Here is a 27,811-nt window from a genome sequence, read left to right on the forward strand (position 1 = left end):
TGCAGAAAATATACCAATGGTGCAGGTGCTCTGCAATCCTGGCCTGAGACCACGACACTGGGAGGCCCTGTCGGAGATTACTGGCCGCACCCTGGACAGTGAAGGAGGTGCAAACATGGCTCAGTTTTTGTTAATGAAACTAGAAGCTTTCTTGCCTCAAATGGAGGTCATCAGCGAGACGGCAAGCAAGGAACACTCCATGGAAAAAGCCTTGGAAAAGATGATGTCGGAATGGGAAGGCATAGAGTTCAACATGCTACCGTACCGAGAAACGGGGACACACATCTTATCCGTGATCGATGATATTCAAATGCTCCTGGATGATCATATCGTTAAAACCCTGACGATGCATGGGTCTCCGTTTATAAAACCATTTCAGGAGAAAATGGAGACGTGGGAAGAAACGATCCTTTTACTTCAGGCGATCCTGGATGAATGGGTCAGTGTTCAGTGTACCTGGTTATATTTGGAGCCGATTTTCAGCTCTCCAGACATCAGGGCCCAAATGCCCGTAGAAGGAAAGAGATTCACTGCCGTTGATAAAACATGGCGAAACTTAATGACGCAGGCACTGCAGGACAAGCATGTTCTTGCTGTTGTGGGCATTGATAAGATGCTCAATAGATTGAAATTGTCCAATGAAAATTTAGAGCTTATCTTGAAAGGTCTTAATGACTACCTAGAGAAGAAACGGCTCTATTTTCCTCGGTTCTTCTTTCTTTCCAATGATGAACTTCTTGGAATTCTTTCAGAAACAAAAGACCCGACTCGTGTGCAGCCGCACTTGAAGAAATGCTTTGAAGGAATTGCAAATGTGGTGTTCACCGACGTGCTGGATATCACGCACATACAGAGCAGCGAGGGAGAAGTCGTGAAATTAGCGGACGTCATCTCTACTTCACAGGCACGAGGCCAGGTTGAGAAGTGGTTGAGTGAGCTGGAAGTGGCTATGTTAAAATGTATCCACAAGGTGATTGGTCAAGCACTGGAGGATTACACAAAAATTCCACGGATCACTTGGGTCCGCGAATGGCCTGGCCAGGCAGTTCTATGCGTATCGCAAACCTTCTGGACATTGGAAATCCACAAAGCATTTCAAGCAGGACCGGATGCCATGAAAAGCTACCTGAAACAAAATAACAAACAAATTGATGACATTGTGACACTGGTGAGAGGAACACTGTCCAAGCAGAACCGTGTCAGCCTTGGGGCTTTGGTCGTCCTGGATGTTCATGCTCGCGATGTTTTAGCTGACCTCGTCCAAAAGGGCATCTCCAATGAGAATGACTTCCAGTGGCTCAGTCAACTTCGATATTACTGGGAAGATGAGCAGTTACAGACACGCATGATTAATGCCGGTCTACCTTATGGCTACGAATATTTGGGGAATTCCCCCAGACTTGTCATCACGCCTCTAACAGATCGGTGCTACAGAACCTTGTTTGGTGCGCTCAGTTTAAACCTTGGAGGTGCTCCAGAAGGACCTGCCGGTACTGGCAAAACGGAGACGACCAAAGATCTAGCAAAAGCTGTCGCTAAGCAATGCGTCGTTTTCAACTGCTCGGACGGCTTGGATTACCTCGCTTTGGGAAAGTTCTTCAAAGGATTGCTCTCATGTGGTGCGTGGGCCTGTTTTGATGAATTCAATCGAATTGATCTCGAGGTGCTTTCTGTTGTGGCTCAGCAAATTTTAACCATACAGAGAGGTATTAATGCTGGATCGTCCACACTCATCTTTGAGGGTACCGAATTGAAACTGGACCCAACGTGTGCAGTTTTTATCACAATGAACCCAGGATACGCGGGTCGCTCCGAGCTACCTGATAACCTGAAAGCCCTGTTTCGCACGGTGGCCATGATGGTTCCAGATTATGCTCTAATTTCAGAGATCGTTTTGTACTCTTGTGGATTCATCAATGCTCGGCCCCTATCGGTGAAGATCGTGGCCACGTACCGGCTCTGCTCAGAGCAGTTGTCTTCTCAGCATCATTATGACTATGGGATGCGAGCTGTCAAGTCCGTGCTGACGGCAGCTGGGAATCTCAAGTTGAAGTATCCGAATGAAAATGAAGATATTCTGATACTGCGGTCCATTATTGATGTCAACCTACCCAAATTCTTGTCCCACGATTTGCCCCTTTTTGCTGGCATCACATCGGATTTATTTCCTGGGGTTGCCCTCCCAAAGCCAGATTACCAAGTGCTGCTTGAAGCGATTGCTGAGAACTGTGAACAAATGAATCTCCAAATGACAGATTTTTTCGCAGAGAAAATTCTTCAAATATATGAGATGATGATAGTTCGACATGGCTTCATGATTGTTGGTGAGCCTTTTGGAGGTAAGACAAGTGCCTACCAGGTGTTGGCAGCTGCTCTTGGAGATATCTGCAAAAAGGGGCTCATGGAGGAAAACAAAGTGGAGATCACCGTAATTAACCCCAAAGCTATTACAATGGGACAGTTGTATGGTGAGTTCGACCCTGTTTCTCATGAGTGGTCTGATGGTATTCTAGCGGTCAGCTACAGAAATTTTGCAACTTCCACAACACCAGATCGCAAATGGCTCATGTTTGACGGACCGGTAGATGCCGTCTGGATTGAGAACATGAACACTGTTCTCGATGACAATAAAAAATTGTGCCTCATGAGTGGTGAGATCATCCAACTGGCACATACGACCAATCTCATATTTGAGCCCATGGACTTAGAAGTCGCATCCCCTGCTACGGTGTCCCGCTGCGGTATGATCTATATGGAACCGCACATATTGGGCTGGCACCCAGTCATGTTGTCTTGGATGAATACACTTCCAGAATCAGTCACACCGACCCAGAAAATTCTTTTGAAAGATCTCTTTGAGAGACTTGTACCATGCTGCCTACAGTGTGTCCGCAGAGCTACAAAAGAACTCTCTCCGACCAATGATACCAATCTTTTGAACTCACTCATGTCTCTCATGGAATGTCTTATGGATGAATTTAAAGATCCAAAAATAATGGAGACAGTCAGTGAATATGAAGCTTGTTCGTGGCTTGAGGGGATCTTCATTTTCTCCCTAGTGTGGTCTATCGGAGCAAGCTGCTCTGACGAGGGTCGCGTTCGCTTTGACAAACTGCTACGTGAGTTGATGAAAGGCCCTTTGACAGCGGAGACGCAGAAACAGTTTTCGCTCCTCATTACCGTCGATCCTCCAAAGGAGCCATTCGTTGTACCCATTCCAGAGATGGGTAGAGTGTATGATTATTCCTTTGTCAAAGAGGGTCCAGGTAGATGGGAGCTGTGGACAGAAGCCTTGAACTCGGCAGTTCCCATACCAAAAGACATTCAATTTAATGAGATAATTGTGCCCACACAGGATACAGTGTGCTACACAGCCATTATGGAAATGCTTGTGACTCATCAAAAGCCAACACTTTTTGTGGGTCCCACAGGAACGGGCAAGAGCATCTATATCATTGACTTTTTACTCAAACGGCTTGATAAGGAGGTATACAAACCACTGACCATTAACTTTTCAGCACAAACAACTGCAGCACAAACACAAAACATCATAATGGCCAAGCTGGATAAGAGAAGAAAGGGTGTCTATGGTCCACCACCAGGAAAAAAGATGGTGGTTTTTGTGGATGATGTAAACATGCCTACCCGAGAAGTGTACGGAGCACAACCACCGATTGAGCTGCTTCGGCAGTGCCTGGACCACTGGAATTGGTATTACCCGAAGGAGCGCTACATCTTGAAACTGACAGATATTCAATTCTTGTGTGCTATGGGCCCTGCTGGAGGAGGCCGCAATCCTGTGACGCCTCGCTTCTTGCGCCACTTCAACACAATAACGATAAATGATTTTGATGAGAAGTGCATGACCACAATCTTTTCTCAAATTCTTCACTGGCACTTTACCACCTGCTTTGCATTTCCTCAAGAATTTGCTGACCTTACACAATCAATAATCATGATGACAATGACTATCTACAAGGAAGCCATGAGGAATTTGTTACCCACACCAACAAAGTCCCATTATCTCTTCAACCTACGTGACTTCTCTCGAGTTATCCAGGGAGTATGTCTCTCCCAACCTGACCAGTTTGAATCACCTGCTGTTATTAAGCGCCTGTGGGTGCATGAGGTACTTCGTGTGTACAACGACAGATTAGTGGACAGTGGTGACAGGGCATGGTTTGTGTCCCTTTTGAAAGATACAGTGAAAAAACAGCTAAATGAAGACTTTGATAAACTCTTCAAACACCTAGACTTTGACCAAGATGGCAGTGTGGGAGAAGAAGACCTCCGTAGTCTAATATTTTGCCATTTTCATGACCCCAAGGGAGAAAACACAGCTTACAATGAAGTTTTTGATGTTCATGGCCTTGGAAGTGTGGTCGAAGGTCATCTAGAAGAGTTTAACAACATGAGCAAGAAACGAATGAACTTGGTTCTGTTCAGATTTGCCATAGAGCACATTTCCCGAATTTCACGCATAATACAGCAGCCACGGAGCCATGCATTGCTAGTTGGAGTTGGTGGAAGTGGACGTCAGTCATTAACTAATCTTTCAGCTCACATGGCTGGTCATCAACTTTTTCAGGTTGAGATCACTAAAGGTTACACTTCAGTGGAATGGCGAGAAGATTTAAAACGGATTCTTCGAAAGGCGACATCCACTGAGCAGCATGGTGTATTCCTTTTTGCTGACACACAAATGAAGGAGGAAGCATTCCTTGAAGATGTCAACAATCTCTTGAACACTGGAGAGGTTCCTAATCTTTTTGCTGTTGATGAAAAGCAAGAGATTTGTGAGAGGATGAGACAGTTCGACAGACAACGGGACAAGTCAAAGCAGACAGACGGCAGTCCACTCGCTCTTTTTAACATGTTCGTCGACCGATGTCGAGACCAGCTGCATGTAGTTCTAGCCATGAGCCCCATTGGTGAGGCCTTCAGGAGTCGTCTTCGAAAATTTCCTTCACTTGTCAACTGTTGCACCATCGACTGGTTCCAGTCATGGCCGGAAGATGCCCTCCAGGCTGTGGCCTCATGGTTTCTGGAAGATATAGAAATGACCAAAAATACACGTATGGGCTGCATTTCCATGTGCAAGACTTTTCACTTATCAACCGTTGAGCTCTCATTACGATTTCATGCAGAACTTCAGAGGTATAACTACGTGACACCTACCTCGTACTTGGAACTCATATCCACATTTAAAATGTTATTAGAGCAACGGAGAAATGAGGTAATGAAATTCAAACAACGCTATGAAATTGGACTCGAAAAACTCCAATCTGCTGCATCACAAGTATCCACTATGCAGATCGAGTTGGCAGCTTTGCAACCCCAGCTGAAAGTGGCCAGCAAAGAGGTTGAGGAGATGATGGTGGTCATTGAGCGGGAGTCTTCAGAAGTGGCACGAAGAGAAGAGGTGGTGCAGGCCGAAAAAGCTGTGGCCAATGAGCAGGCAACTGCAGCCAAAGCCATCAAGGACGAATGTGATGCCGACTTAGCTGAAGCAATGCCAATAATGGAATCGGCACAGTCCGCTTTGAACACACTCACACAACAGGATATCACAATGGTGAAGGCTATGAAGAGTCCACCCTCGGGTGTAAAGCTAGTGATGGAAGCCATATGTATCCTTAAAGCCATTAAGCCCGATCGCATTCCTGATCCAATGGGTTCAGGAAAAAAGATCGAAGACTTCTGGGGACCAGCCAAACGTTTGCTAGGTGACCTACGGTTTTTGCAGTCGCTACAAGAATATGACAAAGACAACATAAACCCAGCTGTAATTAAAATAATCCGTACAAAGTACATTACTAATGCTGAATTTGACCCAGACAAAATTCGCAATGCTTCTACGGCAGCAGAGGGCCTTTGTAAGTGGGTTGTTGCAATGGAGTCTTATGACAAAGTTACCAAAGTTGTAGCTCCCAAGAAGCAAAAACAGGCACAAGCAGAAGGTGAATTTAAAGTTGCAATGAAAAGTGTACTTAAGAAAAAGGCAGCTCTGAAAGAAGTGCAAGATAAGTTGTCTGCACTTCAGGCAAACCATGAAAAGAACAAACAACATAAGAATGACCTAGAAAACCAAGTGGACATGTGCAGCAAGAAATTGGTTCGTGCAGAACAGCTCATCGGTGGTCTTGGTGGAGAAAAGACACGGTGGAGTCAGGCGGCTAAAGACCTAAGCCAACAGTATGCAAATCTCACTGGAGATGTGCTCATTTCTTCTGGCATTGTGGCTTACTTGGGTGCGTTTACGTCCAGCTATCGACATCATCAGACTCAAGAATGGATCAAAATGTGTAAGGAACGGGAAATCCCATGCTCCGAAGATTACACCCTGACGGGCACACTTGGCGACCCTGTGAAAGTCCGGAGCTGGACCATTGCCGGCCTACCCGCAGATAGCTTTTCGGTGAATAATGGGATTATCATCAGCAATGCTCGAAGGTGGCCACTTATGATTGACCCACAGGGTCAGGCAAACAAATGGGTCAAAAACATGGAAAAGGCCAACTCTCTGCATGTTATCAAGCTTAGCGATCCAGATTTTGTGCATACACTTGAGAACTGCATCCAATTCGGTAATCCAGTCCTCCTAGAAAATGTTGGAGAGGAATTGGATCCTGTGCTTGAACCACTATTGCTGAAACAGACCTTTAAACAAGGAGGCAGCACATGCATTCGCCTAGGAGACTCAACAATTGAGTATGCTCCAAATTTTCGCTTTTACATCACCACCAAGCTTAGGAACCCACTTTATTTACCAGAAACTTCAGTGAAAGTAACATTACTAAACTTCATGATCACACCAGAGGGCATGCAAGATCAACTCCTCGGAATAGTTGTTGCTCACGAGCGTCCAGACCTAGAGGAAGAGAAACAGAACCTCATCCTCCAAGGGGCAGAAAACAAGAAGCAGCTGAAGGAGATAGAGGACAAAATCTTGAAAGTGTTGTCGGGATCAGAGGGCAACATCCTAGAGGATGAAACAGCCATTCAAATCCTGTCTTCCTCCAAAGTGTTAGCCAATGACATTTCTGAAAAACAGGCGGTGGCTGACATAACAGAGAAAAAGATCGATACTGCTCGCCTGGGCTACACACCGATTGCTATACATTCTTCAATACTCTTCTTTTCGATAGCAGATTTGGCTAACATTGAGCCCATGTACCAGTACTCATTGAACTGGTTCATAAACTTATTTGTAATGGCCATCACAAACTCGGAGAAGTCTGACATGCTGGAAGAACGACTCAAAATTCTTGAAGATTATTTTACCTACTCGTTGTATTGCAATGTCTGTCGATCTTTGTTTGAGAAAGACAAACTGCTCTTTTCCTTTTGTTTGAATGTCAACTTGCTCAAGCATAGAAATGAAATTGACGAACAGGAGTGGAGATTCTTACTGACTGGAGGGATTGGTCTCGAGAACCCTCGCATTAACCCTTGCTACTGGCTCCCAGCGAAATCCTGGGACGAGATATGCCGCCTTGATAAATTACATTCTTTCCAGAACATCTGTGAGGATTTCCTTCATCTGAAAGATGGCTGGAAGAAAGTTTATGACAGCATGCAACCTCACCAGGAACAGTTTCCTGGCAAGTGGAGCTCGGCATTGGGCCACTTCCAAAGGATGCTGGTAATCCGCTGCTTGAGACCTGACAAGGTAATTCCGATGGTGCAGGAATTTGTGATGAAGAACCTTGGACAACAGTTCATTGAGCCACCCCCTTTTGATCTTCCAAAGTCATTCGCAGACAGCCATTGCTGTGCACCACTAATTTTTGTTCTCTCAGCAGGCTCTGACCCCATGGCTGCTCTCCTAAAATTTGCTGATGACAAAGGTTTTGGTGGTGAGAAGCTGACCTCATTGTCATTGGGCCAAGGACAAGGTCCCATAGCTTTGCAAATGATTAATAATGGAATGACACAGGGTTCATGGGTTGTGCTACAAAACTGTCACCTAGCTGCTTCCTGGATGACAACACTGGAGTGTGCTTGTGAGGAGCTCATTCCTGACGTCACCCATCCTGACTTTCGATTGTGGCTTACGAGCTACCCCTCTTCAGAATTCCCCGTGGCTGTGCTTCAGAACGGAGTCAAGATGACCAATGAAGCTCCAAAAGGGCTACGCTTAAACGTGGTCAATTCTTTCTTGATGGATCCCATCTCAGACCCTGAGTTTTTTGGAAGCTGCCATAAGCCATTCGAGTTCCACAAGCTCTTATATGGACTTTGCTTCTTTCACGCATTAGTTCAGGAACGCAGAAAGTTTGGCCCTATTGGATGGAACACATCGTATGAATTCAATGAGACAGACCTTCGCATCAGTGTCCAGCAGCTTCAGATGTTTCTGAACCAGTACGAGGTATGAACAACACTTTACACTCAGTTCCAGAAAGTTTTATTTTGTGTCTTCTGTTAGTTTCACAACATGAAAGAGATTTTAAAAAAGTGGAAAGTGTGATCACAACTGCAAAATGGTTGCAGATTACACTTTAAGGCAGCACCCAACCATGATAAACAATGGTGGAAATTATTGCAACTATTATTACCTACTCACATGACTTGTGGCAGGAATTTCACTATGCTTGAGGGACACACATTCTGGACTATGGAATGTTCTCCCAGGCCAAGTCATTTTTTTATGCATGGTCTAGGTTCATGGAAGACCTACCTAGGTCACAGAACAGACCAGGACACAACATAGCAAAGGGACAAGCAGAGGAAAGGGGAAACACCAATAGCAGGGCAGAGGGAGAAATCGGCAGAGACGGACAACCAGGGGATGCAGGTAATGATGAGTGGTAGGGGAGAAGGCAAGGGATGAACAAGATGGATACATATGCAAAATTTTGGGAGTGGTACAGGGTCGTTTATGTGTGTAGAAAAGATCATGGGTTGGATGGGGTGAACACTTGAGATGAGAGTTTGGAGGAGTGACTGGAGATGAGAGTTTGGATGAGTGACTGGAGAAGAGAGTTTGGATGAGTGACTTTTTATTTTTATTTTTTTGTATACAGAATCAAGGCTCGTGAAAGAGCCAACATTTATCACACAAAAAAAATCAAACAGACACACAAAGTATACAATAAGGGGAGCGGTAGACAAGATGGGGAGAGAAGAGGAAGCACACAAACACAACATTTGAGAGCAGTGATATCGGGAGATCTGCGTGGGAAGGGGGGGGGGGGGGCAGTGGGAGAAATATAAAACACAAGGACACTGCAAGGACTTCCAGGAAAGAAGTTGGTATTTCAAAAAAGTGGATCTGGGGTGAAATTAGTGGGGGTAGAAAAGATCAAGGTTTTGGATGGGGGAAGATAAGAGATGGTGGTGAACAGCTGTTTTAAAGACCTAGAGGGAGGAGTGGGATTGAAGGGAATGAGGGAGTTTGTTCCAGAGGCAGGAGAAAAGAGGAATGAAGGAGCAAAGGTGAGCAGAGAGTCTTGATTTTGGCAGTTTAACCATAAGAGGGTTGCAGGCAGATCTTGTGCATTCTGTAGGAATATTTGGGGGACAGAGCCCAGAGAGAGCTGGGGGAGCAAGGCTGGAGAGGAGTCGGTAGAAGACAGAGAGACCACCAACCTGCCTGCGGTGAGTAAGTGAAAGGCCCTCGGAGTTAGCTTCATCGAGGGAGAACCCCAATGATTCTGAAAGCTTTGGTTTCAGCAGCGTGAAGCCGAGCTAGGTGAGAGGCAGGAGCACCGGCCCAGAGGGGAGAACAGTATTCCATTGAGCTCCGGATGAAAGCCTTGTATGTGGCGAGGAGCTCAGGTGTGCCAAGGAAGGATTTCGCACGACGGAGGATGCCAAGTCGGCGACTGGCTTTGGAGACCAGCTTGGAAACGTGGTTTCCCAGGAAAGATCATGGCAGATAGTGAGACCCAAAAGCTTGAGTGACAGAACTTCTTGGAGAGGATTATTCAGAAAGTGGATGGGAGCGTTTTCCAGTCGGTCTTTTTGGAGAGACATAGTAAGAGTGTGAGATTTGTCAGGATTGAAAGACATGTTCCACTTGTTTGACCAGTCTGTGATTTTGTCCAGGTCTGCAGAGAGTGAGGAGGCTGCAGACTGCCGATCTGAGGGATGAGGAAAGGAGCGGCAGAGAGTGGAGTCATCAGCAAAGAGATAGAGAGGATTTTCAAGAGAGTCAGAGAGATCATTGATGAAGGCCAGAAAAAGCACAGGGGGGCAGAACACTGCCTTGGGAAACTCCAGCCTGAACAGGAAGGGGAGATGAGAGAAACCCATTCAGAGCCACACGTTGACTACGACTAGAGAGGAAGTCCGCCAGCCATGCATGGAGATTTGCATGGATACCATAGGAGGAGAGTTTGGTGAGCAGAGCGGGGTGCCAGACCGTATCGAAGGCACATGATGAGAGACTGGAGATGAGAGTTTGGATGAGTGAATGGAGATGAGAGTTTGGATGAGTGACTGGAGATGAGCGTTGGGTTCACCATCACGATCCTGAGAGAACAGCCACAAAGGATCACCAGCTCCGATTTGGCTCCATCAGATTTTAATCTCTTCCCCAAACCTAAGGAAGACCTTTGTGGAGACCATTTTTCTTCCTACTGATGATGAAGTCAAGGCCACTGGGAAGCTCTGTGTAAGTCAGCAGGACGCACAGTTCTACCATGACAGCATCACAAAACGACTTGAGTGTTGGCATAAATGTGTGGACCCACATGTGTAGCAAGAAAGACTTTTGTGACAATTCAAGGTACTTTTTTTTTTTCGAGGAGTTCTTTTGCTGTTTGCAGCTGTTGTGTCAAAACAGGACAATGGCTTCATCAATCAGAATCACAGGGAGGTTCTTGAGGTTGAATCCCTTTGCTGAACATAAGTTGTTATTGTGAACTCAAGGTGCTGCTGTTGCTGGGTTTGTGCGTTCTCCATCAGGAAACACCATTCGATGCGCTGTGCTACATGACCGGAGAATGCAACTACGGTGGACGTGTAACGGACGAGTGGGACAGGCGCACGTTGCGTACCCTCCTCGGTCGCTTTTACAACCGCAAAATCATACTCCCCGACTACATGTTCGATAGCAGTAATTTGTACTTCGCACCTGCTGAGGGTGATGTAAGTGTGACAGAGGGAACAGCAAAGGGATTTTTTTGCCAAATGTTGTGTTTGGGCTCAAAAATGAAATGTTTTGACAACTTTACGAATAATGTGCGAGATGATTTCTGCCTTTTGTTAATCCTTGTGTAATTGCAGTACAATTCTTACATCAATTACACCAAAAGCCTCCCTATTAACCCAGCACCGGAGATCTTTGGCATGAATGCCAACGCTGATATCTCCAAAGATCAGACCGAGACACAACTGCTCTTTGAAAACATCCTGCTTTGCCAGGTAAGCGTGATGTAACAAATGCAGAGCCGAGACAATTTTATTTGTATCAACGTTTTCTGCATCTGCCCTAAGTCATTATGAAGAGTCTTCATAACCGCCCTTATGGCTGGCACGACAGCCGAGAAGTACGCAAACTCGCCTCGAAGATATCTGCATAGTATAGGGGCCTCGGCTCCACCAGCCAATTAGAACTTCCCTTCTTGCTGGAATCAGTCGGTGCTGGCACCAAGTTTTGTCTCCATCAGCATATCTGCTGGAATGAGTTGAAAACTGGTGGTTCCACTCAGGGTGTGCATGAGAAGGTTTCAGACGATAAAATATTTTCATAGCCCCTAGGATTCAAGGTGGGGGGGAGAGGGCCCCAATTATTTTAATACAAGTGAGTTCTGTATAGCACCGTTAAATACCAACAAGTTTGTTGACTCGGTCTGCCATCCATCTGCGGTCGGCAAAATGAGTGCCAGCTTACTGGACATGGGCACAGCCGCACTCCCAACAATGATGCAACCAGCAGCCACAGGATGCATACAAAACTAGAACGGCACTCAGTAGAGAGCATACCGCCGCCTGGTTGGCCATATCACACTCAATGGTGAAGAATCGCTTAAAAAATTAAATAATTCTCATATCCCAATCCATTTTCAGATTTCACCAAAGTTGAATCGAATCGTCCTTGTCAGACACACAACGTCTCCAACAAGTTTCATCCAAATCCATCCATAACTTTTTGAGATATCCTGCTATGTATCGTTTTTGGCCGCATCTTCCAATGGTGAAGAATCCGTTAGAAAATTAAATAATTCTCATATTTGAACCCATATTCAGATCTTCACCAAAATCGAATCTATTTGTCCTTGTCAGACACCCAACCAGTCCACCAAGTTTCGTCCAAATCCATCCATAACTTTTTGAGATATCCTGCTATGTATCGTTTTTGGCCCCATCTCCCAATGGTGAAGAATCACTTAAAAAATTAAATAATTCTCATATTCGAATCCATATTTAGAAGAAATCTGGTGTCGGACTATCAAATGTTCTTCAATAAAACTGACAAGAACATCTGCATATTTTATACCCATGTCCACATCAAAAAATTGTTTGTAGAAGTCATTAGAGAATGAGGAGCAATTAGGTGTGAAAACCAATTCGGTCAGATGAAGTAGAGTTTCAGTGCTTGGGTCTTGGATGGTGAGACAATTGATATGATGTTTTAGTGCCTGAAATTCCTCATCATTAGAACGAACAGAACAGAGTGACGAGATGTCATTGGTGAAAACAAAACTTTGTTTTTCGTAGAAAACTGGAAGAAATTGAAAATCTGTAAGTCATGATTGGTGTCTGATGTATGACGGCTAAGATCATACGATTCAATTCATTTTTTAAAATTTTATTCGAGTATCGGTAGCTACAAAAAATTTCGGGAGGACAGATACAGGTAGACACAATGGGCGGCCGGGTTCTCGGGTTTATGGATCTTTGGCAGAAAGTAACCAGACTTGGTGGTGTTATGGTGAGAGCAGGCAGAAAGTAACCAGACTTGGTGGTGTTATGGTGAGAGCGGGCAGAAAGTGACCAGACTTGGTGGTGTAATGGTGAGAGCGGGCAGAAAGTAACCAGACTTGGTGGTGTTATGGTGAGAGTGGGCAGAAAGTAACCAGACTTGGTGGTGTAATGGTGAGAGCGGGCAGAAAGTAACCAGACTTGGACCTTGGTGGTGTTATGGTGAGAGCGAGCAGAAAGTAACCAGACTTGGTGGTGTTATGGTGAGAGAGGGGAGAAAGTAACCAGACTTGGTGGTGTAATGGTGAGAGCTGGTAGAAAGTAACCAGACTTGGTGGTGTAATGGTGAGAGTGGGCAGAAAGTAACCAGACTTGGTGGTGTTATGGTGAGAGCGGGCAGAAAGTAACCAGACTTGGTGGTGTAATGGTGAGAGCTGGTAGAAAGTAACCAGACTTGGTGGTGTAATGGTGAGAGCTGGTAGAAAGTAACCAGACTTGGTGGTGTAATGGTGAGAGTGGGCAGAAAGTAACCAGACTTGGTGGTGTTATGGTGAGAGCAGGCAGAAAGTAACCAGACTTGGACCTTGGTGGTGTTATGGTGAGAGCGGGCAGAAAGTAACCAGACTTGGTGGTGTTATGGTGAGAGCGGGCAGAAAGTAACCAGACTTGATGGTGTTATGGTGAGAGCGGGCAGAAAGTAACCAGACTTGGTGGTGTTATGGTGAGAGCGGGCAGAAAGTGACCAGACTTGGTGGTGTAATGGTGAGAGCGGGCAGAAAGTAACCAGACTTGGTGGTGTAATGGTGAGAGCGGGCAGAAAGTAACCAGACTTGGTGGTGTTATGGTGAGAGTGGGCAGAAAGTAACCAGACTTGGTGGTGTAATGGTGAGAGCGGGCAGAAAGTAACCAGACTTGGACCTTGGTGGTGTTATGGTGAGAGCGAGCAGAAAGTAACCAGACTTGGTGGTGTTATGGTGAGAGCGGGCAGAAAGTAACCAGACTTGGTGGAGTAATGGTGAGAGCGGGCAGAAAGTAACCAGACTTGGTGGTGTAATGGTGAGAGCGGGCAGAAAGTAACCAGACTTGGTGGTGTAATGGTGAGAGCCGGCAGAAAGTAACCACACTTGGTGGTGTAATGGTGAGAGTGGGCAGAAAGTAACCAGACTTGGTGGTGTTATGGTGAGAGCGGGCAGAAAGTAACCAGACTTGGACCTTGGTGGTGTTATGGTGAGAGCGGGCAGAAAGTAACCAGACTTGGTGGTGTTATGGTGAGAGCAGGCAGAAAGTAACCAGACTTGGTGGAGTAATGGTGAGAGTGGGCAGAAAGTAACCAGACTTGGTGGAGTAATGGTGAGAGTGGGCAGAAAGTAACCAGACTTGGTGGTGTTATGGTGAGAGCAGGCAGAAAGTAACCAGACTTGGTGGAGTAATGGTGAGAGTGGGCAGAAAGTAACCAGACTTGGTGGTGTAATGGTGAGAGTGGGCAGAAAGTAACCAGACTTGGTGGTGTAATGGTGAGAGCGGGCAGAAAGTAACCAGACTTGGTGGTGTAATGGTGAGAGTGGGCAGAAAGTAACCAGACTTGGTGGTGTGATGGTGAGAGTGGGCAGAAAGTAACCAGACTTGGTGGTGTAATGGTGAGAGTGGGCAGAAAGTAACCAGACTTGGTGGTGTAATGGTGAGAGCGGGCAGAAAGTAACCAGACTTGGTGGTGTAATGGTGAGAGCGGGCAGAAAGTAACCAGACTTGGTGGAGTAATGGTGAGAGCGGGCAGAAAGTAACCAGACTTGGTGGTGTAATGGTGAGAGCGGGCAGAAAGTAACCAGACTTGGTGGTGTAATGGTGAGAGCCGGCAGAAAGTAACCAGACTTGGTGGTGTAATGGTGAGAGTGGGCAAAAGTAACCAGACTTGGTGGTGTTATGGTGAGAGCGAGCAGAAAGTAACCAGACTTGGTGGTGTAATGGTGAGAGCGGGCAGAAAGTAACCAGACTTGGTGGTGTAATGGTGAGAGTGGGCAGAAAGTAACCAGACTTGGTGGTGTAATGGTGAGAGCGGGCAGAAAGTAACCAGACTTGGTGGTGTAATGGTGAGAGCGTCCGCTCCGAGTCTGGGAGGTTGGCGGTTTGAACCCTGGCTCTGTCATACCAAAGACTAACCCAAAATAGGTTGCAATCATAGCACAGGCCTTGATGGGCCTACTGCCCTCTCCTCCTGCGTCGTCTACGTTTCTTGAAAGGGAACTCATATTATTATTTTTATTACTAGTGAGCTACCCGTGCTACGCATGGGTGGGAGGCCAGAAGCAAACAGGCAATGCAGATACGGCGAATGCTAAAGCATGAAACCAATAAATTCCACATTCCTGTAGCTGTAGCACCTTCAGTCGCATGTCAGACATGGACAGCAGGTTTGTGAAGGACTTCCATGAAAAACGTACCAGTTCGCAAACAAACGGGTACGTTAACGTATAGAAACATCGATTGTGGGTCCGTGGCGAATCTGCATATGGCGATCCGCGAAGTTCACGTTTGGAAAGTAGAAACCATCACGGCATGTCGTCATTTACTTGAACTCGATATCTCTTTTTTCATTCCAAACAACATAGCTCCAATCACAAATTAATCACAAAATAAACTTTTAACAACATTGTTGATGTTTCCTTCATCGTAAAAACTACCAAGTCAACAGTTAAAAGGATTTTTAGCCGATAGGTGTTACGGCCTTGGCAAGATCGATGGAGACAGCGATCTGTTAGCTTATACACCGCCCAAATAGCGATGTGGAATTCTCTCATGTAGAGATTAAACGTTGTTTGAACTTTGGCCGAGGTCATTATTTACTTTTAATGATGTTTATATACAAATCAAAAAGAAGATAATTGGTTTTGGGTCGTCCTTTCTGCATATCTCGTGGGATTGTGAGTTGGAGAGACGACCGTGATGGCAGGGAGGGGGTTGGCATTCTCTCAAGCAGGGATTCAACCCATGTCCTTATAAAAGGTCTTTGTCCGAGGTCACCGAGTCCGATCGTTGTAGCTGTGCAGCGATCGGTGCAGCTGTTTGTGCGGCACCCAGGAAAATAACGTTATGCAGGAGTCCAAACCTGAAAATGCTGGAGGCCAAAGCTGAAATTGGAAAAACAATACACCCTATTTTACTCTCGAGGATCCCAGGATTACCCACCCAAAATATCGTTGTGATCGGTTCGGCCGTTTTTGCGGTACCTTCGAACGGATGGACAGATGGACAGACGGACGGTCATTTGGTGAATTACAGTAAGATAATTATTATTATTATTATTATTAAGTAGATATGCGATACACGAGGGGCGCTGATAATGCATTCACGGGAGGTATGTGGCAGTTCCTGTTTGGAAATGAGATTGTTCAGAGTTTGTGTGAGTTTTTGATGGTTCATGGTGAGATATTAATCTTAATCCACTTTGACATAAAAACAGGTACCTGATAATTGAGCTTCTTGTTCATAGAGATCAATATGCCAGCCAACGACTTTGCCACCTTTACCTGCTGGTTCCATAACAATACCTATCCGATTATTGCAGATTAGTTTCATTGTGAGAAGTTCATCGTGAGAGGAATTCAAAGATTTTTTCTTGCTGTTGAGATGCTTGTGGTTGTTCAACAAGGGAAAGTTGATAAGCTGGTAAAGTTGGTGGGTCTTGTTCTCCAATAGATGAGATTGTTGAGTTTCCTCGTTCTGTTTATGGATCTTGTGCCATAAAGAATGAACCAGAAGAGCAGGGCAGCTATTTTCAAGCTCTTTCTCTCATTTGCTCTGACAAATGGTAAAACCTGAAACACCAGCACCTTGTGATCTTTCACGGCGTTTCTCTAGTGCCACCAACACCATATTGGTCGTCTGGTCCATTTCCCATGGTACAGGGCTGCTGTCTGGTGGGTACCGGTAAACACGTTCAAGCATAGTACAAATTGCTCGTGGAGACGAGATAGTTTACTTTGCAGGTGAACAATGTTCTTAAATGTGTTATCGAAAGTTTTTATCTTCTCAAAGAAAATTAGTTAGCACGTTGTTACCTGGTGCAAATTTCATGTACAAGAGATGAACGAGTTTACACCTTGGGAATTTTGAGATAACTTTAGGTGTCCGAGCTGTTGGAAGAAATTAGAAGTTCCACTGTTCAAACAACAAGGGTTTTGTAAAATAACAAGTACAAAGGGTTGGATTTTATACTATTCGGTGAGAGATATTTTTATTGCATTAATGTTATTGTTTGATGTTTTTTTTACATTTTTCCTAATGTAATTTTTTTTCTTTCACTTACTTTTCAGGCTGAAGCTGTGAGTACCCTGTTCACGACATCTATCGCACCATATGGTAACACAATTTAACTTGGTGTATATCTGCAAAGATAGTGTGCACATGGATTCAGAAATCCAGGCTCATGGAAGAGCTTCACGGCAGAGGATGGAAGGTGATGTACTGAAAACTGAATGAGGAAGTGTGTGCGTGTGCGTGTGCGTCAACTAAGCATGGGGTCTGTAGTAAAAAAAAAGATTGAATTCCAATACAAGTTTTACATAAATTTCTAACCGGTACTCGTTCTAATGATGAGGAATTTCAGGCACTAAAACATCATTTCTAAATAGGTACTTCCATAGGATATTTACCCTCGCCAGAGGAGAGGATGTTGTTGCATTTGGGTCCGTTTGTTTGTCTGTTTGTCCGCACATAACGTGAATATGCTTTTCTCTGCAACCGTTAGTCCAATTGGCACGAATTTTTCACCATATGAGCGCCTCCTCCAGTAGAATTTCTAATGATAATTATGATATCATAGGTCACGTGGTACAGGTGCCATCTTTGAAAAACCAAAAAACTTTGCATATCTCCTCCTGCATCTCGGAAACCGCTCAATGGAAAAAATGTAAATATGGCTCATTGTCAAGTACTCCCCATTGGGAACAAATATTCATGATGATGTCATAATTAGACAAGTAGAACGCTGGATTCCATCAGTTTGAAATTTTGTGAGCGTGTTCCACACAAAAATTGTATGGGATAATTTAATTGAAGACCATAGAATTATAACCAGGCTAAGTCACATTTTAGTCATTTCGAGAAAAACGTGAAAAATATTTTGAAAAACGTGAAAAACGTGAAAAACGTGAAGAACGGGTAAAAAAAAAAAAAGTGACTTAGCCTGGTTATAATTCTATGGTCTTCAATTGATTCTGTCATCGGTCAGGTGGTTTGGCAGCCATATTGGATTGAACATAAATCTGTCGTCAATACACCACATAAACACAGCAGCTAACTAGAACGACACTCAGTAGAGAGCAAACCTCCGCCTGGTTGGTCATCTCACTCAATGGTGAAGAATCACTTAATAAATGCTACGAGCTGGATCTGGATTTTCACCAAAATTGAATCGATTCTTCCTCGTCACACACACAACCTGTCCAACAAGTTTCGTCCAATTCTATCCATAAGTTTTTGAGATATCCTGCTATGTATCGTTTTGGCCCGATCTCCCAATGGTGAAGAATCACTTCAAAAATTAAATAATTATCATATCCGAATCCATATTCAGATCTTCACCAAAGTCGAATCGAATCGTCCTTGTTAGACATCCAACCAGGCCACCAAGTGTTGTCCAAATCCATCCATAACTTTTTGAGATATCCTGCTGTGCATCGTTTTTAGCCCGATCTACCAATGGTGAAGAATCACTTAAAAAATTATTGTAGCCGGATCCGAATCCGGATCTTCACTAAAATCTAATCATTTCGTCCTTGTCACATACGCTACATGTCAGCCAAATTTCGTCCGAATCCGTCCACAACTTCGAGATATTTTGTTCACAAACAAACAAGCAAACAAGGGGATTTTCGAAGCTCCACACGGTCTCCACGTTTTTCGAAGTTAAGTCTGTTCACAATTGTATTTTGTCGAAACTGTATTTATCTTTCGGGGTGTGAAGTTATTGTGTGCAACTTTGGTTGTTTCTCGGTGTTTATCTTTCATAAATTGATCGTCTGTTTGCCGTGTCGCGAGCAAGGCCTTTGCCGCATCGCGAACGATTTGAAATCGAAGTTAAGTGATTGTTCCCATTTGTATTTTCGTTAAAACTGTATTTATTTATGGTGTTGTACGTATATTGTGTCCCGACGAAGATTTTTCGGTGCAAATCTTTCATACCTGTATTGAAAATCGTGTTAATTCGTGTCGTGTCTTGAGGCCTTGTACAGTGTGCACTGTACAACCTTGAGGCTTTGTTTTTCTCTCAGCGGTCCGTCGTTTGTGATCCAATAACTTTCGTTCTCTGTATTCCCAGTCTTTTCACCCATAGCCTACTTCCTTGTGTAAATCTCAACTCAAAAAAACAAAAAAAAAAAAACAAACAAAAAAAAAAACATTTCCTTCTCTGTTCTCATTCGTTTATTCATTCTTATTCGTTCGTTCGTTCTTCGACCACGTGTTTCTCCCCCATTTCCCCAGATAGTTTTCACTCATTAACCTTCAATGTTTACACTTTCCCCTCAAGTTATGTATTCCGTCATATTTTATAACACCTTTTTCTTCTTCTTCTTTAAAAGGCTGCTTTCGACTTGCTCACCAAATCAATTCATCCCCAAAAAAATATCCATCTCCTATAGTGCCTTTTTTCTACATTCCCTAAACTCTCCTGCACTCCATCCTCCATCCAGCATCCTTAAACGTATTTTTAACTCGAAGGTCACAAGAAACTCATTTTGCAATAAATGTTCGTTTCCCATAAATCGTACACTTTCAAAAATCCAATCTCACCCCTCCCCTCCAAATCTTCCCCATAACCCCTCCCCTCCAAATCTTCCCCATCACCCCTCCCCTCCAAATCTTCACCATCACCCATCCCTTTCAAATCTCCCCCCTTGCCCCCTCCCTCCTAAACTACCCCCTCACCCCTCCCCGCCAAGACGCCCCCTCGCCCCTCCCCTCCTAGACTCCTGCCTCACCCCTCCCCTCCAAATCTCCCCCATATCCCATCCCTTTCAAATCCCTCCCCTTGTCCCTTCCCTCCCAAACTCCCCCCTCACCCCTCCCCTTCTAATCTCCCCACCCTCATTGCTTCTCAATTTCCCCCCTCTCACTCCCCCTCCTCAAAGCGTCCTCCCCCGCTTCTTCCCCCTTCAAACTCTCACCTCCATCTCCCCCAACCTTCTGCCTCGCTCTTCCCCCTCCTCAAATAACACCTCATTGTGGCTCACCCAATCACCATCAAACCTTTTGTCCGCCCCATCTTTCCCTTTCTCCGAGCTATTCTGAAATCTCTGACACACCTTCAACAGCTCTCCCTACCTCTTCCACCTCTTCCACATCTTACCCTACCCCTCCTCCCCCCTGTTCTGTATCTGATGCTCCCCCTTCCTCTTCATTAACGGTATGGACCTCAAACATCCGGGGCCTTCGTTCAAACTTAACTGATCTCTCCATACAGGTTGCTTCTGTCAAACCAGACGTGATCTGCTTAACAGAAACTTTCCTCCTTTATGATGTCTCTGATTCCATAGTATCTCTCCCGGGCTACTCCCTCCTCCGGTATGATAGACCTGAGCCTCGTCCTGGAGGCGGGGTTGCTATCTTTATCAAAAACTCTCTTCCTCACTCGCCCTGCACTGCACTCTCTCCACCTCACCCCCAGGAATACCTCTGGCTACGGCTTCCCCTTCGCTCCCACCTCTTGTTCATATGTGTGTTGTACCGTCCACCAAACAGTGATGACTCCATCTACATCTCGCTGTCTGATGATATGGACCAACTTCTATCTACTCATCCCAACTCTCTCTTCCTCATATGTGGTGATTTCAACTGTCATCATGCCAGTTGGCTGGGTGTGGGTATCTCTCTCACCAGCCATGGCTCCTCAGCAAAGGACTTCTGCGACTCACTGGGACTGACACAATCTGTCAATTTCCCGACCCGGATCTCAGTCAACGGAACATCTTCTCTTCTGGACTTGGTTATGACTAACTTCCCTGAAAATGTCTGTTGCTCTTCTTCTGCTCCGATCGGATCATCTGATCATGTCCTTGTTAAAGTGGACATCTCTCTGACCATCCCCAGGGAGCCTGCTCAGCGTCGACGAGTCTGGCATTTCACTCAGGCCAACTGGCACGGTCTTCAAGCAGCCATCAATCATCTGGACTGGTCTCCCATCTCTACCACCTCTGACATCAACTCATCCTGGGAATTCTTCCAAAGTAAATTGCTCTCTCTCATGCACAGATTTATCCCATCTCGTCTTCAGTTGTCATACCCTTCCTCCCGTCCATGGTACACGGAATCTTGTGGTGAGGCTGTTGCCCAGAAACAACTTGCCTTCGTCTCCTGGAAAGCAAATCCAACGGAAGGAAATCTCATTTCCTTTCACAAAGCCCGAAACAAGTGTGTGTCCACCCTCAGGAGAGCCAGGAAACAATATCTCTCCGTTCTCAAGACCGAACTCTCTTATCTGTCTCCCTCTTCCAAATCCTGGTGGCGTCTGGTCAAATCCGTTTCTGGTGTTTGTTCCCCCTCCATCCCCTCCCTTACCTCAAACGGCTACACAGCTGACTCCGCACGTGAAAAAGCTGAATGCCTCAACTCTGTGTTTGCCTCTAAATCTTGCGTCCCAAACCCATCCCTCTCTGTACCCACCATACCCAGTCGTACCCTGCTGCTCCTGGACTCCGTGTCCTTTCCTCCTGACAAGGTGGAAAAGTTTCTGTCAACCCTCGACTCTGATTCTGCAACTGGACCCGACGGCATCAGCCCACGGGTCCTAAAATCCTGCTCTGCTGCTCTATCTCACCCTCTCTCTGTTCTCTTCACCCTCTCTTTTGCTCAAGGTCAACTGCCATCTGCTTGGAAATCAGCCAACATCACCGCTTTGCACAAAAAAGGTGCAAAAACAGATCCTAGCAACTACAGACCAATCAGCCTTCTCCCAATTATCAGCAAAGTCATGGAATCCATCATTGCTTCGGATATGAAATCTTTCCTCTTCTCCAATGGCTTGATCTCTGATCATCAATTTGGTTTCAGACCAGGTCACTCTACTCTGGACATGCTGCTTCTGCTGTCTCAACAATGGATGGAGGTCCTCAATGCCAAACAGGAAATTAGAGCTGTCTCCCTCGACATATCACGTGCCTTCGACATGGTCTGGCACCCCGCTCTGCTCACCAAACTCTCCTCCTTTGGTATCCATGGAAATCTCCACGCATGGCTGGCGGACTTCCTCTCTAGTCGTCGTCAACGTGTGGCCCTGAATGGGTTTCTCTCATCTCCTCTTCCTGTTCAGGCTGGAGTTCCCCAAGGCAGTGTTCTGGGCCCCGTGCTTTTTCTGGTCTTCATCAATGATCTCTCTGACTCTCTCGAAAATCCTCTCTATCTCTTTGCTGATGACTCCACTCTCTGCCGCTCCATTCCTCTTCCCTCAGATCGGCAGTCTGCTGCCTCCTCACTCTCTGAAGACCTGGACAAAATCACAGACTGGTCAAACAAGTGGAACATGTCTTTCAATCCTGACAAATCTCACACTCTTACTATGTCTCTCCGAAAAGATCGACTGGACAACCCTCCCATCTACTTTCTCAACAATCCTCTCCAAGAAGTTCTGTCGCTCAAGATTTTGGGTCTCACTATCTGCCATGATCTTTCTTGGGAAAACCACATTTCCAAGCTGGCCTCCAAAGCCAGTCGCCGACTGGGCATCCTCCGTCGTGCGAAGTCCTTCCTCGGCACACCTGAGCTCCTCACCACATACAAGGCTTTCATCCGCAGCTCAATGGAATACTGTTCTCCCCTATGGGCCGGTGCTCCTGCCTCACACCTAGCTCGGCTTCACGCTGTTGAAACCAAAGCTTTCAGAATTATTGGAATCTCCCGCGATGAAGCTATCTCTGAGGGCCTTTCACTCACTCACCGCAGGCAGGTAGGTGGTCTTTCTGTCTTCTACCGACTCCTCTCCGGCCTTGCACCCCCAGCTCTCTCTGTGCTCTGTCCCCCAAATATTCCTACAGGTCGCACAAGATCTGCCAGCAACCCTCTGATGGTTAAACTGCCGAAATCTTGGCCCTCTGCTCACCTTCACTCTTTCATTCCTCTTTTCTCCCGCCTCTGGAACAAACTCCCTCACTCCCTTCAATCCCACTCCTCCCTCCAGGTCTTTAAAACAGCTGTTCACCACCATCTCTTATCTTCCCCCATCCAAAACCTTGATCTTTTCTACCCCCGCTAATTCACCCCAGATCCACCTTGTTTGAAATTCCAACTTCTTTCCTGGAAGTCCTGGCAGTGTCCATATGTTTTATACCTCTCCCACCGCCCCCTTCCCATGCCCCCCCCCCAAAGCCCTCGCCCTCTCTCAGATCTCTCGATGTCTCCATGTCTCTCGGTCCCTGCTCTCAAATGTTGTGTTTGTGTCCTTCCCCCTCTCTCCCCATCTTGTCTACCGCTCCCAATGTTATATGTTTTATGTGTCGGTTTGTCTTTCTGTGTGATTAATGTTCGCTCTTTCATGAGCCTCGATCTTGTATACAAAAAAAACGAAAAAAAAACAAAAAAAAAAAACGGACAAACAGCCAGGGGTGAAAACAAAACCTCCATCTAACTTTGGTGGCGGAGGTAATAAACACCACACAAACAAGTCCTGGCGAGGGTCTGCAATCTCTGACTGCTCTTTCTTGTTTCTTAAGAGATGGCAATCAAAGACTAGAGGAAAAGGGATAGAGGTTGTGTCTACAGGAATGATGATGTGTGGATGACATTGACCAAGGAAGTGAGGGGTTAAACGATGATTGAGGTATAACCTGTTGACATGGGTCAATAGTTGAGATGGGAGGAGGTGCTCAACTTATTTGTGGTGCAATAACTGTGGGCTGCAGTTTTATTATTCCAAATAATTTTGATGTCGTTTACAGGATTCCTTTTAAGATATTATTTATGGCTTAATCCCTAAGGTAAATTAAAATAATAAGGCAAGCTTCAATTCGTCATATCTAACAATTAGGGTAATAGGTCAATTCATATAAGTGAAGGTTATTTGGATCATCATGCCACATACACACCCAAACACCTACAGCAGGTAGTGCTTGTGATATAGCGAGGAAATTTATCTCGGCACACAATGGCCTCCTTTTTAACCCTTGGATGCAGTGATTGGGCCTCGGAGGCCCACAAGGTTTTTTTTGTTGCAAAAACTCTGCTGTACAAATTTTTTTGGGAATGAGGCTCATCTTCACCGACTTTCATGTTGTTACACAAAATTCAGTGACATAAATAAAAAATTCATTCAGGCTCGTGGGAAAATCTTCATTCTTCACTTATAACCCGAAAATCCGACACAAATGCAGGCCTGTGGCCTTCGAGGCCCCGCATAAATGTTGTTGGACTTCATTATTTTATATCATTATTTTATTGGTATGAGCCTCATTATATGCTCCTATAACTTGGTTACAAATAATTCAGTGAAAAAAAAGTGAAAAAAAAAAAAAACTTTACACGAATACATTCGTGGGGCCTCCGAGGCCCAATGGCTGCATAGGTGTCAGATTTTTGACAGTTGTGGACATATACATTCTAAATAAAAAGGATTAGTGAATCATATTTCATGAGAAAATACTCCTCCATGAGGCTCAACTTTTTAAAGAAAAAAAAGTTGAAAAACCAAAAACAAAAAAAGTTTTTTTGCAAAAAAAAAAGAAAAAAAGATTCATTACTTCCATGGGATTCTTCCAACTAATAGGATCAATGATTCATATTTTCTGAACAAATACACATCCATGAGCATCGACTTGGATTGAAAAAGGATATGAAAGAAAAAAAATCTATTTAAAAAAACATTACACGAATACATCTGTTGGGCCTCTGAGACCCAATGGCTGCGTTTATGTAGGATTTCTGACGTCTGCATCTAAGGGGTAAAAACGACGATTTTGGGGTACACTTTATGTGCACATCCTCAATGAAGATGGGACAGCAGGTCTTATGTCCATACCTGAAGGGAGTTTAGCTATTGTCATGAAAAAGTTACAAGCATATCAGCTAGTTAACAGCTGTCACTAGTATTGTGTTTAATACTGTACCTGTAAAAATGGCCTCTAAAGGTGGTTTTTTACTGTACCTGTAAACCCTCTACTAACCCCCCACGCCTCTCGGGCCTACTTACAGTCGAGCACAGGAGGGAGTGCTGCGCAATCATCGGATGACATCGTTTCTGAAGTTGCTGCGGACATCCTGAACAAGCTACCAAGCAACTTTGACTTGGAGATGACCATGATCAAGTTCCCGACGTCTTACAATCAGAGCATGAACACCGTGTTGGTGCAGGAAATGGGCCGCTTCAACGTGCTGCTCTCCACTGTTCGGACATCCTGCATCAACATCCAAAAAGCCATCAAGGTGACTGTTGCATCGGCATCAAACAAAGCTCTTTCGGAGTGCTTATTACATGAATACATTGAGGAACTTGAACATTGTTTAGTTGAAGCTCATGCATATCAAGTATGCTGAAAGAAGATGATCACGTGGCAAAACCCAAAACATCAGTGCTGATCATAGGGGAATATTGAGGGGAATATCAACCTGAGCTGATTTCTGGGTTGCAGCACACCTTGCGACAAACAAATGTAATCTGCACTTGCACCCTTTTCATGTATTCACCCTTTTCCATACATATTATGTTGATTGTTCATCATCATCATGCCCTATGCAGAGCGACGGTTCTGCCAAAGCACTTTCATGGCTAAGATTATAATCCTGGACGGTTCGCTGCTCTGACGCAAGATACTCGACCGAGTGTGCAGGAATTTGTAATTTAGTTAGAGTGCCGGCAATAACTAGCCTACTTTCCACGGAGGACAACATGAGATCTTTAACGTCCACCAACTAATGCTGGCAGATGGGACGCCCAGGTTATTTTTTTTTGTGTACAGGATCGAGGCTCGTGTAAGAGCTAACATTGATCACAAAAAGACAAACTGACACATAAAACGTATAATAAAGGGAGCGGGAGACAAGATGGGGAGAGACAGGGAAGCACACAAGTACAACATTTGAGATCAGGGACATTGGGAGATCTGTGGAAGGAGAGGACTTGGGGGCAGGAGGTATGGGAAGGGGGGGGGGGGGGGGGGCGGAGGTTGGAGAGCTATAAAACACATGGACACTGCAAGGACTTCCAGGATAGAAGTTCGAATTTCAAAAAAGTGGATCTGGGGTGAATTAACAGGGGTAGAAAAGATCAAGGTTTTGGATGGGGGAAGATAAGATAAGAGATGGTGGTGAACAGCTGTTTTAAAGACCTGGAGGGAGGAGTGGGATTGAAGAGAGTGAGGGAGTTTGTTCCACAGGTGGGAGAAAAGAGGAATGAAAGAGTGAAGGTGAGCAGAGAGTCTTGATTTTGGCAGTTTAACCATAAGAGGGTTGCAGGCAAATTTTGTGCGACCTGTAGGAATATTTGGGGGACAGAGCACAGACAGAGCTGGGGGAGCAAGGCCGGAGAGGAGTCGGTAGAAGACAGAAAGACCACCAACCTGCCTGCGGTGAGTGAGTGAAAGGCCTAATTTTGACTTTGTCCACCTGTTGGAGGAGGACTCCATCCTGCAGTGGAGTGAAATTGTCGATGCAATTTAAGAGTGGGTACTCTCGTCTATCCATGGCCTGGCAGAATAGACTAGAGGTATGCACACTCGTTTCTCAGCTGTCTAGCCTGGGTTCGAATCCTAACCCGGCTATAAACCATCACCCTAGTGTTTCGCAGGCAGGGTGATTCATCGACGTCGTTAAACCTTACCTCTCCCACCCCCCACCCCCGGCCTTCCCCCTCCCCCCTTCCCCCAAGCCCTCTCCCTCCCACAGATCTTCCGATGTCCGTGCTCTCAAATGTTGTACTTGTGTGCTTCCCCCTCTCTCTCTCCCCATCTAGTCTCCCACTCCCTTTATTGTATGTTTTGTGTGTCCGTTTTTTTTGTGATTAATGTTATCTCTTACACGAGCCTCGATCTTGTATACAAAAAAACAACAACAAATAACATAATCCATTATTCTCTGTCCTCTTAAGGTCAGGCCTATTGTTCTGTGATCCTTGTCAATTGAATCTCCATCAAACCATTGGACTTCAGCTCCTCTAGTTTGCCAGATTGTAATTCTTGATTGTTTCCCGTGGTTTATGTGACCCTTATGTCATCTAGAATCTTCTTTCTGATGCAAAGGCTCCTTTTATCCTATTTAAAGGCCTAGACACAATCTTTCCACAGCTCGTCGCATGGTGATCAATTTTGGTCCATCTCCCTCATTGGAGGAACATTGGAAACAACTTTGAAAACCTCACTTCATTTTTGAAACCATTTTTTCATTTTCATTTTTGAAAAATTTGGAAAAATGTTAATTTTTTTTAAAATTACATTTCATTTTCATTTTGAAACCTCATTGGAAAGGTAGAGGGTGTGCATCATTGCTGGTGTTACAAATCGATTGTTCACATACGTCGATTTGCTTTTGACTTCTTGAACATCAAAATTAGGTCCATCCTGCTGCGGTCCATCTCTTCGGTCTTCTTTAGGGATCCATATCCATTTGGACGAGTTCTCCTATCGGTCGTTTCTCCAATTCCGCAACGATCAATTCCAATTTATTGCATAGTCGGTGAACATGATTTTCGTCCACCATATTCCTTTTTTTGTCTGATCTTTTCGCTGATGTCTGAGCTCTTTCATTATGACCTTTTTCAGCAATGTTTCAAATTAAAACTGCCATCTTGTGAATCAAAGGTGGTTCGATCTTTCCCCAACACGTTATTCCTCTATATTGCTGCTCGGCATGCAGGGTACAATTTGGGTGAGATTGTAGTTGTTTGTCTCGCACCTCTTCCGATATCGATCTCGTTACGACTTCTGCGCAATTTTAAGGTCGTTGTTTTACTGTTGAAGAGTTT

General features: G+C 45.0%; 1 protein-coding gene across 1 annotated transcript in view; it reads left to right on the forward strand.

The window, feature by feature from the left end:
• DNAH7 (dynein axonemal heavy chain 7) overlaps positions 1-25,380 on the forward strand; it is a gene marked incomplete at its 3' end in the record, with an annotated part of 92,587 nt that extends 67,207 nt beyond the window's left edge. The window contains exons 14-17 of the mRNA XM_078769204.1: positions 6-8,374; positions 10,915-11,097; positions 11,236-11,373; positions 25,048-25,380. Of these exons, the coding sequence (XP_078625330.1) occupies positions 6-8,374; positions 10,915-11,097; positions 11,236-11,373; positions 25,048-25,380 (9,023 nt within the window). The remainder of the gene's footprint in view (positions 1-5; positions 8,375-10,914; positions 11,098-11,235; positions 11,374-25,047) is intronic.
• Between the last annotated feature and the right edge of the window lie 2,431 nt (positions 25,381-27,811).

Source organism: Myxine glutinosa, unplaced genomic scaffold (genome assembly GCF_964187855.1).
Source record: "Myxine glutinosa unplaced genomic scaffold, kmMyxGlut1.1 SCAFFOLD_1677, whole genome shotgun sequence".
NCBI lineage: Eukaryota > Metazoa > Chordata > Myxini > Myxiniformes > Myxinidae > Myxine > Myxine glutinosa.